Source organism: Fomitopsis serialis (genome assembly GCF_022376445.1).
Source record: "Fomitopsis serialis strain Sig1Antser10 chromosome Unknown B0H18scaffold_123, whole genome shotgun sequence".
In the NCBI taxonomy this organism is placed as follows: Eukaryota; Fungi; Basidiomycota; class Agaricomycetes; order Polyporales; family Fomitopsidaceae; genus Fomitopsis; species Fomitopsis serialis.
This window is the reverse complement of record NW_025955083.1, coordinates 1-14,081: the sequence shown is the minus strand read 5'-3', so window position 1 is coordinate 14,081 and position 14,081 is coordinate 1. Positions and strand designations below refer to the sequence as shown.

Sequence of the window (14,081 nt, the reverse complement as noted above, 5' to 3'; positions counted from 1 at the left end):
GGATCGCGCGGTATCACCGCGCAATCCCAATGTGGCACATGGCTAATAATAGAATGTGCAGAAGGGAGCCAGGACATGCGCACGAATCGGACCCATACATACACTGCCAATGGACCAGTGCAGGGCAGGAAAGCGTTGTAACGTGGAGGTATGTTTCACATGATCCAGAGAATGGTTATTGAACTCACCACAAGTCAAATGATGCTAGTATGAACGGATGCCACTGTCACGGTGAGGGCAGCTCGCCGCTTGCAACGCCTTTGGAATAGGACTATGTACCCGGACAACGTAACACGAATGGTGAATGAAAGGCTCAGTATAGTGGATATGCGTCCCTGTGATACTGAACGTGAACGTACTGAGTTTGATAGAGTTGAACAATTCTCAGTTTCTGCGTCGGTGGGACGAGCGAACTTTGCAGCAAGGAGCAGAAGTGTGAGACGCTGGAGGGCGGCCCTGACGAGCGCCGCCTGTCAAGTTCGGGTGGGACTCTTGGCCAAGTGAGGAAGGAGCCCAAGGTACCGAATATTAATATCAACACTGTAGCATCCGTCGCGCCCAGCCTTCATTCTCCCCGAATTTTTGCATCGGATTCTACGGCGCATCACTCTTGAAAGTCCGGCAGTGAGTAACCCGGTTTATATTCACTCTTGACAGACCACCAGTGAGTGATTCAATTTCTCTGACAATGAAAAGCCTTCAACTACGGGCCAGGCATGCCTAAAAAGCGATTATTTTCTTTCGCCGATTTGTTGGGCCCGACGTGCGATGCGTGCAACAGACCTTTTGATACTATGCAAGGCCTCGCATCGCATCAATCTACCAGCCGCCAATGTGCATGGTACAAAAAGGGCAAACTAAGGGAAACTTACGTCGACGAAGACCATGATGGAGAGTCCGAGTCTGAGGCTGAGGAAGTCAAACGCGACTCAAGGTGAGTAATTCCGTAGTGACTATACACCTTAGAAATGACGTTATTGAAGGTCTTCTAGTCCAGAACAACGACATGGATCCAGCTCACACAGTCAGGAAGACACGCAAAATTTACAAGGTGGGCTATTCAACAAGTCGATATGCGACTCAGCGTATATGACGCATCTCTAGATTTCCATCACGACGAGCTGTCAGGTGAAGAAAGTGATGAACACGATGAACACGAGCAATACGATGGTCATACCATTTCATACCCATAGCTCAGGCTGGTCCCAGCCGGGTGTCCGCATCAACCCCGTCCACCCCGTCCACATCTGCCCCGTCCACATCCTCGCCGTCAAAGCCGAAACGGCGTACAGCCGTTTCACTGGATGATGATGAAGACGAACGCGTTGAGGATGTGGATAGGAATGCTGGGGAGGTTAAGGGCGACGGAGAGACTGTTAGGGAGACGTGGAGAAAGCATCTCTCCAGCCAGAGCGGCGACAGAACCGGTGAGTATGCATCTGTGTAGAACATGAAGTACATCAAATGACAAAATCTCAGATGCGCAAGACAGCTCACCCGCCAGTGAAGTATGGGATCCGTTCAGCGGAGAGACGGACTGGGAGATAGCGAAGTGGTTTATCAAAGAGGGGATAGGGCAAGGGGCAGTGGACAGATTTCTGCGCATACCGCAAGTGAGTAACAGACTTCTAGGACCGTGAAATAACATCTGATGTCCCAATCAGGTGAGAGAAAAACTAGGGTTGTCTTACCACAACAATCGAGCCTTACTGCAGAAAGTCGACGCCATTCCAGAGAGGGCAGGCTGGCAGGAGCGATGGATCTCGTTCAAGGATAGGCCTGGTGAGACGCACCTAGTTCAATTCCGCGATATCATAGAGGCCATCAAGGCGTTGCTCGGCAACCCAGCTCACGCGGACCGTATCGTTTACCGGCCCAGTCGAATATTCTCCAACTCTACGCGTAAGAACAGAATCTATACAGAAATGTGGACAGGAAAATGGTGGAACGCAGTTCAAGTGAGTACGTCTCGCTATTGTCATCTCACTTTACTAAGTAAACTACGACCGCTTAGAGCCTCCTCCCCATCGGATCCGCCGTAGCACCGGTGATTTTAGCAACTGACAAGACCCAACTCACCCAATTCTCCGGCAACAAGGCGGCGTACCCCGTGTATATGACTCTTGGCAACATACCTAAAGAATTACGCCGTAAGCCGTCTGAACACGCATGCATTCTCATTGGCTACCTGTCTGTTGACAAGGTTGACTCGACCGGCATTACGGAGAAGAAGCAGAGGGCGCTGGTTCAGCAGTTATTTCACGCCTCAATGCGGATCATCGTAGAGCCTCTCATCCAAGCTGGCAAAGAGGGCGTGGACGTGACAGGGGGCGACGGAAAAATACGCCGAGTTCATCCCATCCTAGCGTCCTACGTCGCGGACTATCCCGAGCAGTGCTTGGTCGGGTGTGCCAAGTACGGTACGTGTCCCGTGTGCCAGTGTCCCGAAACCGGGCTCGAGGATGCTGCGGCACGAATACCACGTACGCAGATTTGGACCCTCGATGTACTCCGTAAAGCCAGGGAGAAGGGCCACAGAGACTCGGCAGCCTTCTCCACTGCCTGCAAGGAGTTTAACGTATCGGGTTACGCCATCAATCCATTCTGGAAAGACTTACCGTATACCGACATTCACTCATGCATAACTCCAGACGTGCTGCACCAGCTCTATCAGGGTGTATTCAAGCACATCCTGGAGTGGTGCGGTCAGATCATGGACCCCAAAGAGCTCGACCACCGCATACGCACCCTTCCACCTGCATACGGCACGCGTCATTTCAAGAACGGAATATCGGCTCTGTCTCAGGTCTCAGGCGGCGAACGGAAGGACATCGCTCGAGTCCTTCTCGGATGCCTTGTCGGACGGGTCCCCAAGGCGGCAATGCTCGCCTTCCGATCTCTCCTAGACTTCATCTATCTGTCTCAGTATCCGACTCACGACGATACAACGCTCGGTTACTTAGAAGACTCCCTGAAAACATTCCACAGGAACAAGCACGTATTAAACGACCTCGGAGTACGTGAACACTTGAACATACCAAAAATTCACTCCCTCTTGCACTACGTCGAATCGATTCGGAACCTCGGGACCACCGACAACTTCAATACGGAGATGTTCGAAAGGCTCCATATCGACCTCGCAAAGAAAGCATGGCGTGCATCGAACCACCGCGATGCCCGGCCCCAGATGATCAAGTGGCTCGAGCGTCGCGAGAAGGTTTCGATGTACGATACGCTTCAGTGCAGACTTGGCACCGACTCGGACGCGAACGACTCCGACTCTGATGCTGAGAGCCTCAGCGAGTTCGGTGCCCGCAACGCGCGTGGAGGCGAAGGTCATACGCCCGGAATCAAGCTACCTAAACACCCTTCTGTATCACGACAATCCTTGCTGACCATCGAGGAGAAACACAGCGCACCTGGATTCTCCTCGGCAGTTTCTCAGTACGTATACTCCCTGAAATTAGGACGACCACTCAGCCCCAGAGAATTGGAGAAGGCGATGTCCCACCTCCCGTTTGCCCGTCTGGATGTATTCCACGGGTTCAAATTCAACACTGCGTCCCTCTCCGACAACAAGGAGGAGAAGGACTGTGTCAAGGCAAGGCCGGCTTGTGGAAGCCAGCCAGCCAGATTCGACACGGTAGTGGTTCTGCGTGGAGAGGACGGAGAAGCCACCGGAATGCAAGGTAAGTTTCCATTGTTGTGAGCGAGCACGCTAATATATACTCACCGACTCCGAAGGCACGCGGATAGGGAGGCTGCGAGTTATATTTCGACTGCCGAAGAAGATACATGACATACAACACTTCAAGAAATTCACGCACCTGCAGCATGGGAGCAAGGGGGACCTCTAGCCTACGTCGAATGGTACGGTAAATTGGCTTTGAGTGCAGACCCGGTACACATGATGTACGAGGTCAACAAGATGCCCATTCGTGCGAATGGACACCCAACCGGAGAAATAGTGCCGTTGAGTACTATTCGTCAGTCATGTCAGTTGATTCCACGCTTTCCCGCTACCGTCTCTCGCACTACCGCAAATGCTCCTCAGGCTACGATAGACCACGATGATACCTCCGTACAGAATTGGACCTCGGACTCAGTGCTTGACCGAGCCTCCAGATTTTTACTGAACAATTGGGCTAGTAAGTACGCTTACCAGACTTTGTGGTAGAGTACCTCTACTATACTCAGAATACAATCCTTCGTCTTGAATATATCTCGCACTTCGGATACGGTACAGCACTACAACGCATGAACGTATTTCGGTCGAGCGACGCGCTCGACACGGTCACCGTCGCGCTGGATGCAGCTGGCGACGCGCTCGACACCGAGGGTGCTGAGAGTCACGAGTCCGTGTCGACGGTGAGCGCTCCGAGTGCTAGCACCAAGTGCCCAGCTCTCGACCGCCACCAGCATCTCCTCGTCTCTCACCTTGACTCGGGCAACCACCACGGCCGCCCGACCCCTCGTCAAGATGCTCGCGCTGTCCCAACGGACAGGCAAGCTCAAGTCTGCGACCACGTACAGCTCAGCTACCGGCCCCCAACAACCCTACCAGTGGTACAAGACCGCTGTCTCCTTCCTCGCCTGGGCCTCAAACACTAACCGGGAACCCTCCATCCCACCCTCATCACCCTACTCCCGTGTCTGGCGACCTCACTCGGGTTTGCGCGGCTCTGGCCAGCTAGGGGACCCGACATCCCTACGAGTGGTACAAGACTGCCGTCTCCAACGTCTTCTTCCTTGCCCCTCCTTCCTCGCCCGGACCTCCAACCCTACCCGGGACCCCTCCATTTCACCCTCACGACTCTTCTCTTGTGTCTGGCGACTTCTACCCGGATTTCCGCGGCTCCGGCGACATGCAACAAAGCCGCACGGCCCAGGACTCGCATGACGCGCGTGCAAGTCCAGTGTCGAACAACAAGGCTGCGCAAACCACTGAGAGCGCAGCGCGAGGGAGGCAGAACGAGGAAGAAGAGAAGAAGAGGAAGAGAGAGGAGGGGGAAGGGCGCGGGGTGAGCAGGAAGAACGAGCACGAAGGCTCGAAAATCGCAGGTACGCCCTTGTTGGCCGTCCCTGCATTGCCCCCTCCGCTCCCAGTGCCCGCACCAGCAGGCGTATCGATGAACGCGAAGCTCGTTGCGCGTCTTGCCTAGCCAGGAACGCGGCACTTACGCCTTCCGGGACGACCTCCATGTTGTACCCTCTAGTTCGGATGGCAACACGGCGGACGCACAGGGCTGCGCGTCCAACGTGCAATTGTCCGCACGAGCAGGTCTACCAACGAGCACAAAGCCCGTTGTGCGCTCTGCTGGCCATGAAGATGGTGTTTCCATCTTCCGGGACGACCTCCTGGTCGTACCCGACGTTCCGCAGGGCAACACGTCGGACGCGCATTGCTGCACGTCTGACGTGCCCCGTTCTTCTGTGAACAACCGCATGGAGAGTACATCGAGCATCCTGCTCGATGTACACACTGTCGACGAGAGCAGCGCTGTGCCCGGTGTACTCGCAAATGTACGCGGCACGCTCGTCGACCTCTCATGCGCGAGAGACGGTTAACCACGAGGTGCTGGGCTTGTGCAGCAGGGCGGCCGTGTCTGCTGCTCGCAGTTGGCGAGACGGCGCATCTGGGGAGCCGCCAAGCTCCACTAGACCAACTCGTTCTGCTTTCCTAACACCGCTCGTCGCCAACCACGACGCCTGTACGTGGCGTAGCCTGAGTGACGTGCCCGGAGGACGTAGTAGTTCCACCGGGTCGTCCTATTCCTTCCCTATACCGCCTCGCGTTACGTGTACGTCGAGCCCTCCGCCCGACGTACGTGCAGCCGATCCCTGCGACGTGTGCAACGCACCCGCCAGTGTGCTCGCCGTGACCCCTCTGACTTCCGTCTCCACGCACTCGCGCCTGCCGCCCACACCGTTGCATGATACAATGAGCATCGAGCTCGCTGCATCCGGTGTTGGCAACCTTACGGAGCCATCAAATCCGTCGGATGGCTTGGCTAACGAGGCTTGCAGCGTCACGACGCACGATGTGTTCGGCCGTGCAAATGCGTCTCATCTTACAGCATCTGCTCTTCGTACACAGCGCACACCAAGCTCGAGGCTTGATGTGTGCACTGTCGACGAGCTCAGCAACGCACGATCCTAACGTGCTTACCGCGTATTCCAATTCGGACATTTCAGGTACGTTGGGCAACAGTTTTTTTTACTATTTCGTCAATGACCAATCGCCGTCAACTTACTCAGAAGGACGTCGGCGATGTCTTCTTCAATCGTCAAGACTCAAGCCCAGCTCGGTCAACGCTCCACCAAGCAATGCAGTCGGTGTGTGATCCAGCACAACCGACACGTCTTCTTACAGTACTCTATCAAGGTGCCATCGTCGAGTGCGCCAAGCGCCTCGCTCAACATACACGACGAGGTCAACACACGCGACGACGCCGTGTCAATCAGCTCGTCAACATCACTGGCCGCATCGGTCTCGAGGACATGCCAGGCTCGCGACAGGTCCGACAAAACTGACCTCCGCGAACACGTGAGCAGGTGAGCTGACAAGTTGGCGAGTAGGCAGAGGCAGGCACGCGATGGAGCAGGCGGGCTGACAGCACACTGGCAGCAGGCGACAGCATACACCGACCGCAAGCGCGCCGGGGGAATGCCCACTACCCGGGCCACACATGGTCGGCGAACGTACACGCGGGCAGGCGTGCAGGCAAGAAAACGGGAGGGTGAGCGGGCGGGCGGGTCAGTGGGAGAGCGAGCTGGTGAATTGGTGAGAGGGTGAAGGGTTGCAGGCGAGAGGGCGGGGAGGCGAGCGGGCGGGGGCGAGCGGGCGGGAGGCGAGCGGGGGGAGGCGAGCGGGCGGGAGGCGAGCGGGCGGGGAGGCGAGCGCCGGGCGGGATGGTCAGTAGAGGGTGCGGCGTTATGCAGCACAACGCGCACTGGCACAAGTGAGTGGGTGAGAGGGCGGCAAGGGTGGAGGACGCAGCCGGACCAGCACAACATGCAGGGCAACGCGAATGTGCAGGGCAAATGCCCCGCACTGAAACACGGCTGACGGATCGAAGGTGCGCGCACCAGCAGTAGTACTGTAGTTTTACAGCCAAAGGATAACAATCATGAGTGTCTTTGAACAAGTAAAAAAGAGACAGTGTCTTCGTAAACAAGGCACTCTGGTGGAGTTTCCAAGTGTACAAGGCCAGTAAGCATTTCTTTCTATCTTGTTGTGCTTGTAAGGGAACATGTTGCCTATATTTGCTCGTCAAGTTAGCCATATGACTTATAAGTACACCCAAGAGAAATGGGTTTTTCCTGATGATCCTGGCCTAACTAGACATCTTTGGTCACTAGGGAATTGATACTATAGTCTATCAATGAAGTACTACCAGTCAATACCAAATTTCCGTATATGGCAATCCGACAGCCCGGCTGTTTTCACCGAGCTTCGGCCAAATCTTCGGCCCGAGAAAATGCCCAACTCTTCGGCCCGAGGCAGTACTCAAATCTTCGGCCCGAGAAAATGGTCAACTTTTCGGCCCGAGACAATGCTTGCCCGGTGGGTGAAGCAAAAGCTCGGCCGGCAAAATGGCTGGCTGCTTTGGCCGAGTTTTGGCTGTACCCTCGGCCCGAGACATTGTGTTTTCGGCCGGCAAAAAGTCCGGCCGGACCATTTGTAGTGGTAGGGCCTGAGGCCGGCCGGCTCGTTTGCAATGCTATATCTATTGACCGGCCGGACTGTTTGCAGCGTGGACTGCCTGGCCACTTTGAATTCTGCCTGCTCCGGCCGCAACGTTGGGAATGAGGGATGACCGGCCGGCATACCCTCCGGCCGGAGCATTGCAACGTTGGGTGAAAGAGGCCGGGCGGATCGTTCAGAAGTAGGGGGGGCGGCCGGGGTGTAGTCCGGCCGGAGCGTTGCAACGTCCGGTGAAAACAGGCCGGCCGGAGCATTGAGGAGGGGGGGCAGGGCTGGCATGCACTCTGGCCGGAGCGTTGAGCAGTGGGGGGTGGGCTGGCACGCGCTCCGGCCGGAGCGTTGCAACGTCTGGTGAAAACAGCCCGGCCGCAACATTGGAGGTGGTATTTGAGGAGGGCAGGGCCGGCCGCAACGTTGGGGACGAGGCTGAACCGGCCGGCATGATCTCCGGCCGGATCACTGGCAACGTCCACGTCTGCAACGTGGACCCGGACCCCTCCGGCCGGCGCCGGCCGCCACGTTCGAAACGGGCAAATCTCACTCCGGTTTTAACGTTCGGAACGTGTAAGACACACTAAATAATGTGGTGCGGCGGCATCTCAGCCGAATCACTGAGCGAAGTCGAACTCGCACCTTCTGTCGCGGAGGAAAAGCAGGTCTTGACAGCCTCAAGGAAATCCTCGTCGCGCGCATAGTAGTCATAGTTGCAGGAAGCGAGAAATTCCACGAGCGACTCATCGGTGGTCGCCAAGTGCAAAATATGCAGCAGGGCACGAGATGGAGGTGCCGAACAGGGCGTTGCCTTAGTGGAAGATTGACCATCGCGAACGTCACGTCCGAGCATTTGTGCTCGCATAGCCCACAAAAAATCTTCGTCGTCTGCGAAGCTGGTGAAGTCAATCTTTCGAAGCGTATCCACCAAATCGCGGTGTTGAGAGAGACTCGCGAGTGCCTTCAACAACACCCGAGGTTCATCCGACGCATCCGACATATTACTGTCGTCATCTGTGCGCTGGTTCAACGCCGGCGGACGGGAAAAGACGTCGTTCTGGCTCCCGGGCAACGCCGGTCCTCCTTCGGATGCTTGAGGCTCTGTGTGTTGCTGCGCGTAGGTCGATGGTTCGGGTCGCTCATCCGCTGCGGCTGCGGCTGAGTGTCCAAGGCTAGACTCATCGTCCTCAGTGATTACGTCCAGTTGAGGAGGCATTGTGACGGTGCGTAGCGGCGCACCGGCCTGCACCATGGAACCTCCCACCCGCCGGGTACGAGATGGCTTCCTGGCAGATAGGCGGTCCGCATCTGAAGCCTGCCGTTTCCAAACAGCGACGTCAGTTGGGCTAACGACCAGGGCGTGCTGGGGGGGTAGGGAGGATGAACGCGTGATGCGGCGCCCGTTAGGCTCTAGGAGTGTCTGCTGGGGCTTGTCATTCCGATTTTTTGCGCCGTCTGAGCCCCGATGGACTCGATACGTCGCATCCGGATGGAATTCGAAATGTGAAACCTCCGACTTAGCACGACAAATGGATCGACTGAGGGATCGCGAGTCTTGCGATGGTAGGTCGCGACTGTCCTGGACGCCTGTGACCGAAGCGGAAACAGAGTCAGGGATGTAGGATTGTATGGTCGGCAACGCGGGGAGCCTTTGTGAACCATTTGGGTCGACGTAAGGGTTGGAACGCATAACCAGTTGTGAGAGACCACTCGCGCGGTCCCCAGGAGCCTCTGAAACAACGCCAGACGCCTGAACTTGGCCCGGTCCAGGGACCACACCAGAGCTCGGAACACTCGATTGCACAAGCCCGTCACCTAGCGCCAACGCAGGGCGTAGCCCTGCCTGAGATGACGATGGAGCCGCAGCTGCATGCCCGTCGCTCCCAGCAGGTAGACTAAGAAGCAACTGTCAGTACATAGTCGAATAACAGACGCACACCACATACCTAGCAGCACGCTGACCGCCCTGTCTCGCTCTCGCCGGGATTCTGATGGTGAGTTTCGCGCCCGAATCTGCGGCGGGTGCGTTGAGCACCCCGTCGCCTCTGTGTCCAGGAATTTATCTTTCAGCCTTTCGAAGCCAGGCTAGAAATACGAAGCTGCGAGCTTACACTTGTGACTGGATGACTTCTGTTTGGGATTTACGGAGAGACCTACGGAGGCGGGCCTCACTAAGTTCCGTCAATGAGGGTTATGATGTCCCAGCCTTCGGACCGACAACTGACCTTACGTTGATCGCCTTGCGCGATCTGGCGAGCTTGTCAGCATTGTCGGGGCTATGCTGACGTCGCTTCCTCTCAGCGGTGGCATCAGGAGGGGGCGAGGCCATCTTGCAACCAAAGATCAGCAACTTACAAAGTAGCGAGGGCTGAACATACCTAAGCCTGTGTTCCGCAATACGTGTGAGTGGCAAGGCGAGCTGCTTCGCCCATGCGCATTATATACTTCGTGAAGTTGTCGCATTGGGATGGATCGCCGCGCCGAACGTTGTCCTAGCGACATGTTTCAGAGAGCGCATACAAGGAGTCGAAGGAAGTGCACATATCGAGGGAACAATTATTGTGCGACCCTCGCGTGGTCAACTGTGATGGTTTCCCGTTTTTGCCCATAATGCAGTCTTGACTAGGCAACACTTTGCACGACATGACCTGTGCTCTATGTTCGTTGCTCGTGCGTACATCATTATGTAGAGAGCCTCCATGTTGTCTCTGGCCTGCTGGATCCTGATCTATGGCTGGGTTCACGGTCCACATTTAAAAAGCGCTAATACACACCGGATATACCCACTTACATCGACAGCACCTTATGCAAAACGCAGAGAACCACAGGCGTGAGCTTTTCGAGCATGTAGTACATCTAGGTTATCAGCGAGAATCACACTCGAGAAACTGGGGTCGCGAGCCAGGGAGGAGAAGAGAGGTCCGTTTAGTCATCGGCCGTAGACGTGGTAGCCAATATTAGCCACCGCGCCCGCCAAACGCCGGCCGCTGCAGAGGCATATCCTTCCGCATTAATCCTCCCATAGATCTAACCCAAGCCACAAAACTCAGATCACCGACAACAACGATCGCCATGGAACGTAGGCATCAATACCAGCGGGGAGCCGTGTTGTAGCAATTTTCGGAATACATTACAGGGCGACCACTATCTAGCGAAACGTTGCAAGAGACGCGTCCGCGCGACAATGACAATAGCATTTATAAAGCACGGGAACTACTGTTGTACGCCGTATACGACCACGAGACCGACAATGCCCATCAACAGGCCGAGGAAAAAAGCAAACCATGCGAGAATAGACACCGGCTTTGGTGTGACTCCCTCCGTTGAATGCCTCTCGAATTGTTCGAACAGCGCGCGGTCGGCTAGGTTGCAGAGGTACTCCTCGAGCGTGAAGATCTCCGTCTTGATAAGGTCGTTTGACTGCGCGGCTTCCATCTTCACGCGCGCGAAGCCCGTCATAACATCCCAGAACTGCACTTTGTCGTGTAGCCTCACCCTATACCAGCCTAGGGGCGTTGTCCAGCGAATCAACAGGCGTCTCTAAAATATGATTAGTCTAGAAGGCCCGACGTCCTCTCTAAGGAGCGCACCTCAATTGACTCAACATTCACTTCTCCATCCAGCAAGGTCACGCGATGCCTGCTGTCTCCTGTGCTGGAAAAGAACCCAACGGCGACTGCATCTTGAACAGAATGAACACAAAGAACCTTGGTCTAATGGCATCGGTACTCACAGTGGCCCGAAGGCAAGCGAATGAGAAGCAGCGTAGCTGGCTGCTCCACCCCGTCCCACTCCTCGTCAAGGCAGGTTGAAGGACGACCGCCTACGCAGACGCGCTGGCTGAGGGAAACAACGGACTCCCTAAAATCTGGTATTTTGGCGTAGAACGCGACATGAAAGGGCCTAAGCGGCAGCCAATCAGCACACAGGATGCATATCCAAGCAAAGCCCTCACATTGATACACCAGGTAGGCCGTCTCGGGGAGGCAAAGTCGCGAGCAAATTGTGGGTCATGACAGCGTCGACGGAGAGACATACGACTGGGAAAGCAGCGCAACGGGGCGTCCCAAAGGCGAATTTTATACGCGTGTGTGTGTGCTGACGACGACCAATTGAGAACAAAGATAGAAGCACAGAACTTACTCTCCATTGTGCAAGCTGGCGGGCAATGTAAGCCCCGCCATCTGTGGACGACCTCAGCAGAGGAATATGGCAGACACCGGGGGCAACTTACGACGTCGCTATAGAGCTATGCTGCGGGCATACGACGGGGGGACGGTACGAGCCGAGCTTGTGTCGTTCTTGGTGTTTTGCGGGCTCATATTGAGGACTTGCGCAGCTTGAAGCTTGAGCTTGAGTACTGAGTGCGTCGGCGCGGGCAGGGCGCGCGTCAGCAATAATGCAAGGCAGCATACTTACACACACATGTACAAACATGTACACACGCGGCTTGTCGAGCGTGGGCTCAGGGCTGTCCAAGGGCTGCCCGACAACTTCAACGCCTGTACGCTTCCTGCTCTCCTCCGCCGGCAGGGCATATCCACCCCAAGCACAAGCCCGCTATCAGCCCGGGTGAGCACCCTCCTCGTCTCCGCTGCCTTGTCCAAGGGCGCGGGAGTGCGGTCGAGTGGAGCCCAACATCCCGCGCCCCGCGCCCTCGTCGGCGGTTTGAACACGATAGCGCAGCCTGCTGACGACACGACGCCGACAGGCGCCCCCTTCGACAGGACAGGCCTACCGCTTCGCCACCGCCGCGAGTCTCCCCCCGCTGAAGCAAGCCCCGGCCTTGTGCTCACGAGGGCGGGGGCATCGTTCCAAGCGCAGGTCGGGGCTCGCTTAGAACGAGGAAGCTGCGAGCCATTGAACCTAGGCCCCACGACCCCCGCACAACAAACTCTTCCCCTGGAGAGCGTGCTCAAAAAGGCCTGGCTGGCGTGGGCGAGGATGCGTGGGCATTCGCGCTGCTCTCTTGAGTCGATCGCACTGACAAGCTTACCCGGCCCTCATCAATGAAAGCAGGCCCTCACAAACTCCCGAGACCGGGGCTGATGCTGCGCTTCCTGTACAACGGCGTAGCTTGGACGGGAGGAAGCGCAGCCTTAGTGCACGGCCGCGTCGCGGTGTTCACATGCGGACACGTCTCCCCCGACAGCTTCAAGCCCTATCGGCTGCCGGAAGGCCCGCCGCGTAGCGGCACGAGACGCTGTCGCTGCGTGCGTCAAGTCTAAAGGACACCGGTTGGTGGATAACAGCCGCGAGTGCGCTCTCTTTCGCGCGGCGTCATACCTCTGGGCTCAACAGGAAGGCCGCCGAAAGCGAGGCCGCCGAAGCCATAGGCCGCACCGTCTGCCCGGTCGCATAGGGCGCGTCAATGTTGTCGTTCGACCAGCGCTCCGTGGCGACGCGAACCCTAGCTCCTCAATAACTTGCTATCCCTGCGCGTTTCGCGATGCCTCTTCTCTGAGGGCTCCAGGTTCGTGAGGGCGTCGTCATGGGTCTCCTTGAGGCGTAGATCGGGCGGGGGCTGCCCGCAGATGGGCCCGCAGCAATACCATCGGATCCTCTTCCGCTCCCCCGCACTCATTGGAACGGACTCATCTTGGTGGAGGTGGACGCGGCGAAGAACTTTGCGTGCGCACGCTCGAAATAGCCGTTGCGCGTTGCCGCAATCCAGGCCATGTCGAAGCTCGGTAAGCCCACCCCCAGGCGTACAAGGGCGCGCCAATCTTCGGGGCATACTCCACGGGCACCGCGAGCCGCACCCAGGGCGTCGTGTTCTGCCCCTTGGGCCCGGCGATGGACGCGTCCAAGATGGAAGGGTGCGACGCCTCCCTCTGAGCCCGGGACCACCGCCGGAGCTCGCCCGCCATAGCATTGACTCAGGCCAACCCAGGGCCACCTTCGCTTCACCACAACATCCACCGTGACCTACGGCTGAGGTCTCCGAACCCCACGCGCGTCTTTGTTCGGGTCTCGTCGCCAGGGGGACCACATGGTTACATGGCCATGACGGTCGTTCTAGATCCGGTGCTTCGTGGCGCTAATCTGCCCCAGGCGCTCGATTTGGACCCGCGAGTCGCGAAGTACATACATCAAGGATGAAGCTTGTCGATCCTGAGATTTATCTCGAGGCGAGGGCGGGGGCGGGGCGGAGGTGAGTAGGAAAGTAGACTAGAGGCCTAGGAAGCTAGAGGAGGCCATACGGCACGAGGCCGCGCCTGTGCTCCGAATCATGTCGGCCGGTAGGAACACATCGCTTCCTCAGCGCTCGCGTCGATCCACGTAGCATTGTACTAGCGCAGCATTGGCCGATAAACGATAACAGCCTGGCTACGACGCTGCTCGGACTTATCCAGCGCTGCTGATAGGCTACCACTGTTAC

General features: G+C 56.9%; 3 protein-coding genes across 3 annotated transcripts; 1 reads left to right on the top strand and 2 right to left on the bottom strand.

Moving 5' to 3' along the window:
- Positions 1–8,282: 8,282 nt before the first annotated feature.
- On the bottom strand, positions 8,283–10,028 carry B0H18DRAFT_1124422 (uncharacterized protein; the record flags this gene model as incomplete). Its single annotated transcript, XM_048034847.1, has 4 exons — positions 8,283–9,594; positions 9,646–9,744; positions 9,811–9,870; positions 9,925–10,028. 4 exons carry the CDS (start codon positions 10,026–10,028, stop codon positions 8,283–8,285), a joined length of 1,575 nt encoding a protein of 524 aa, XP_047887539.1.
- An 884-nt stretch (positions 10,029–10,912) lies between these two features.
- B0H18DRAFT_958965 (uncharacterized protein) lies at positions 10,913–11,713 on the bottom strand (the record flags this gene model as incomplete). The annotated part of the gene is made up of 4 exons (XM_048042761.1): positions 10,913–11,239; positions 11,290–11,381; positions 11,433–11,602; positions 11,655–11,713. 4 exons carry the CDS (start codon positions 11,711–11,713, stop codon positions 10,913–10,915), a joined length of 648 nt encoding a protein of 215 aa, XP_047887538.1.
- A 411-nt stretch (positions 11,714–12,124) lies between these two features.
- On the top strand, positions 12,125–13,061 carry B0H18DRAFT_1124420 (uncharacterized protein; the record flags this gene model as incomplete). Its single annotated transcript, XM_048034846.1, has 3 exons — positions 12,125–12,647; positions 12,719–12,886; positions 12,952–13,061. The coding sequence occupies 3 exons, from the start codon at positions 12,125–12,127 to the stop codon at positions 13,059–13,061; spliced, it is 801 nt and encodes a 266-aa protein (XP_047887537.1).
- Between the last annotated feature and the right edge of the window lie 1,020 nt (positions 13,062–14,081).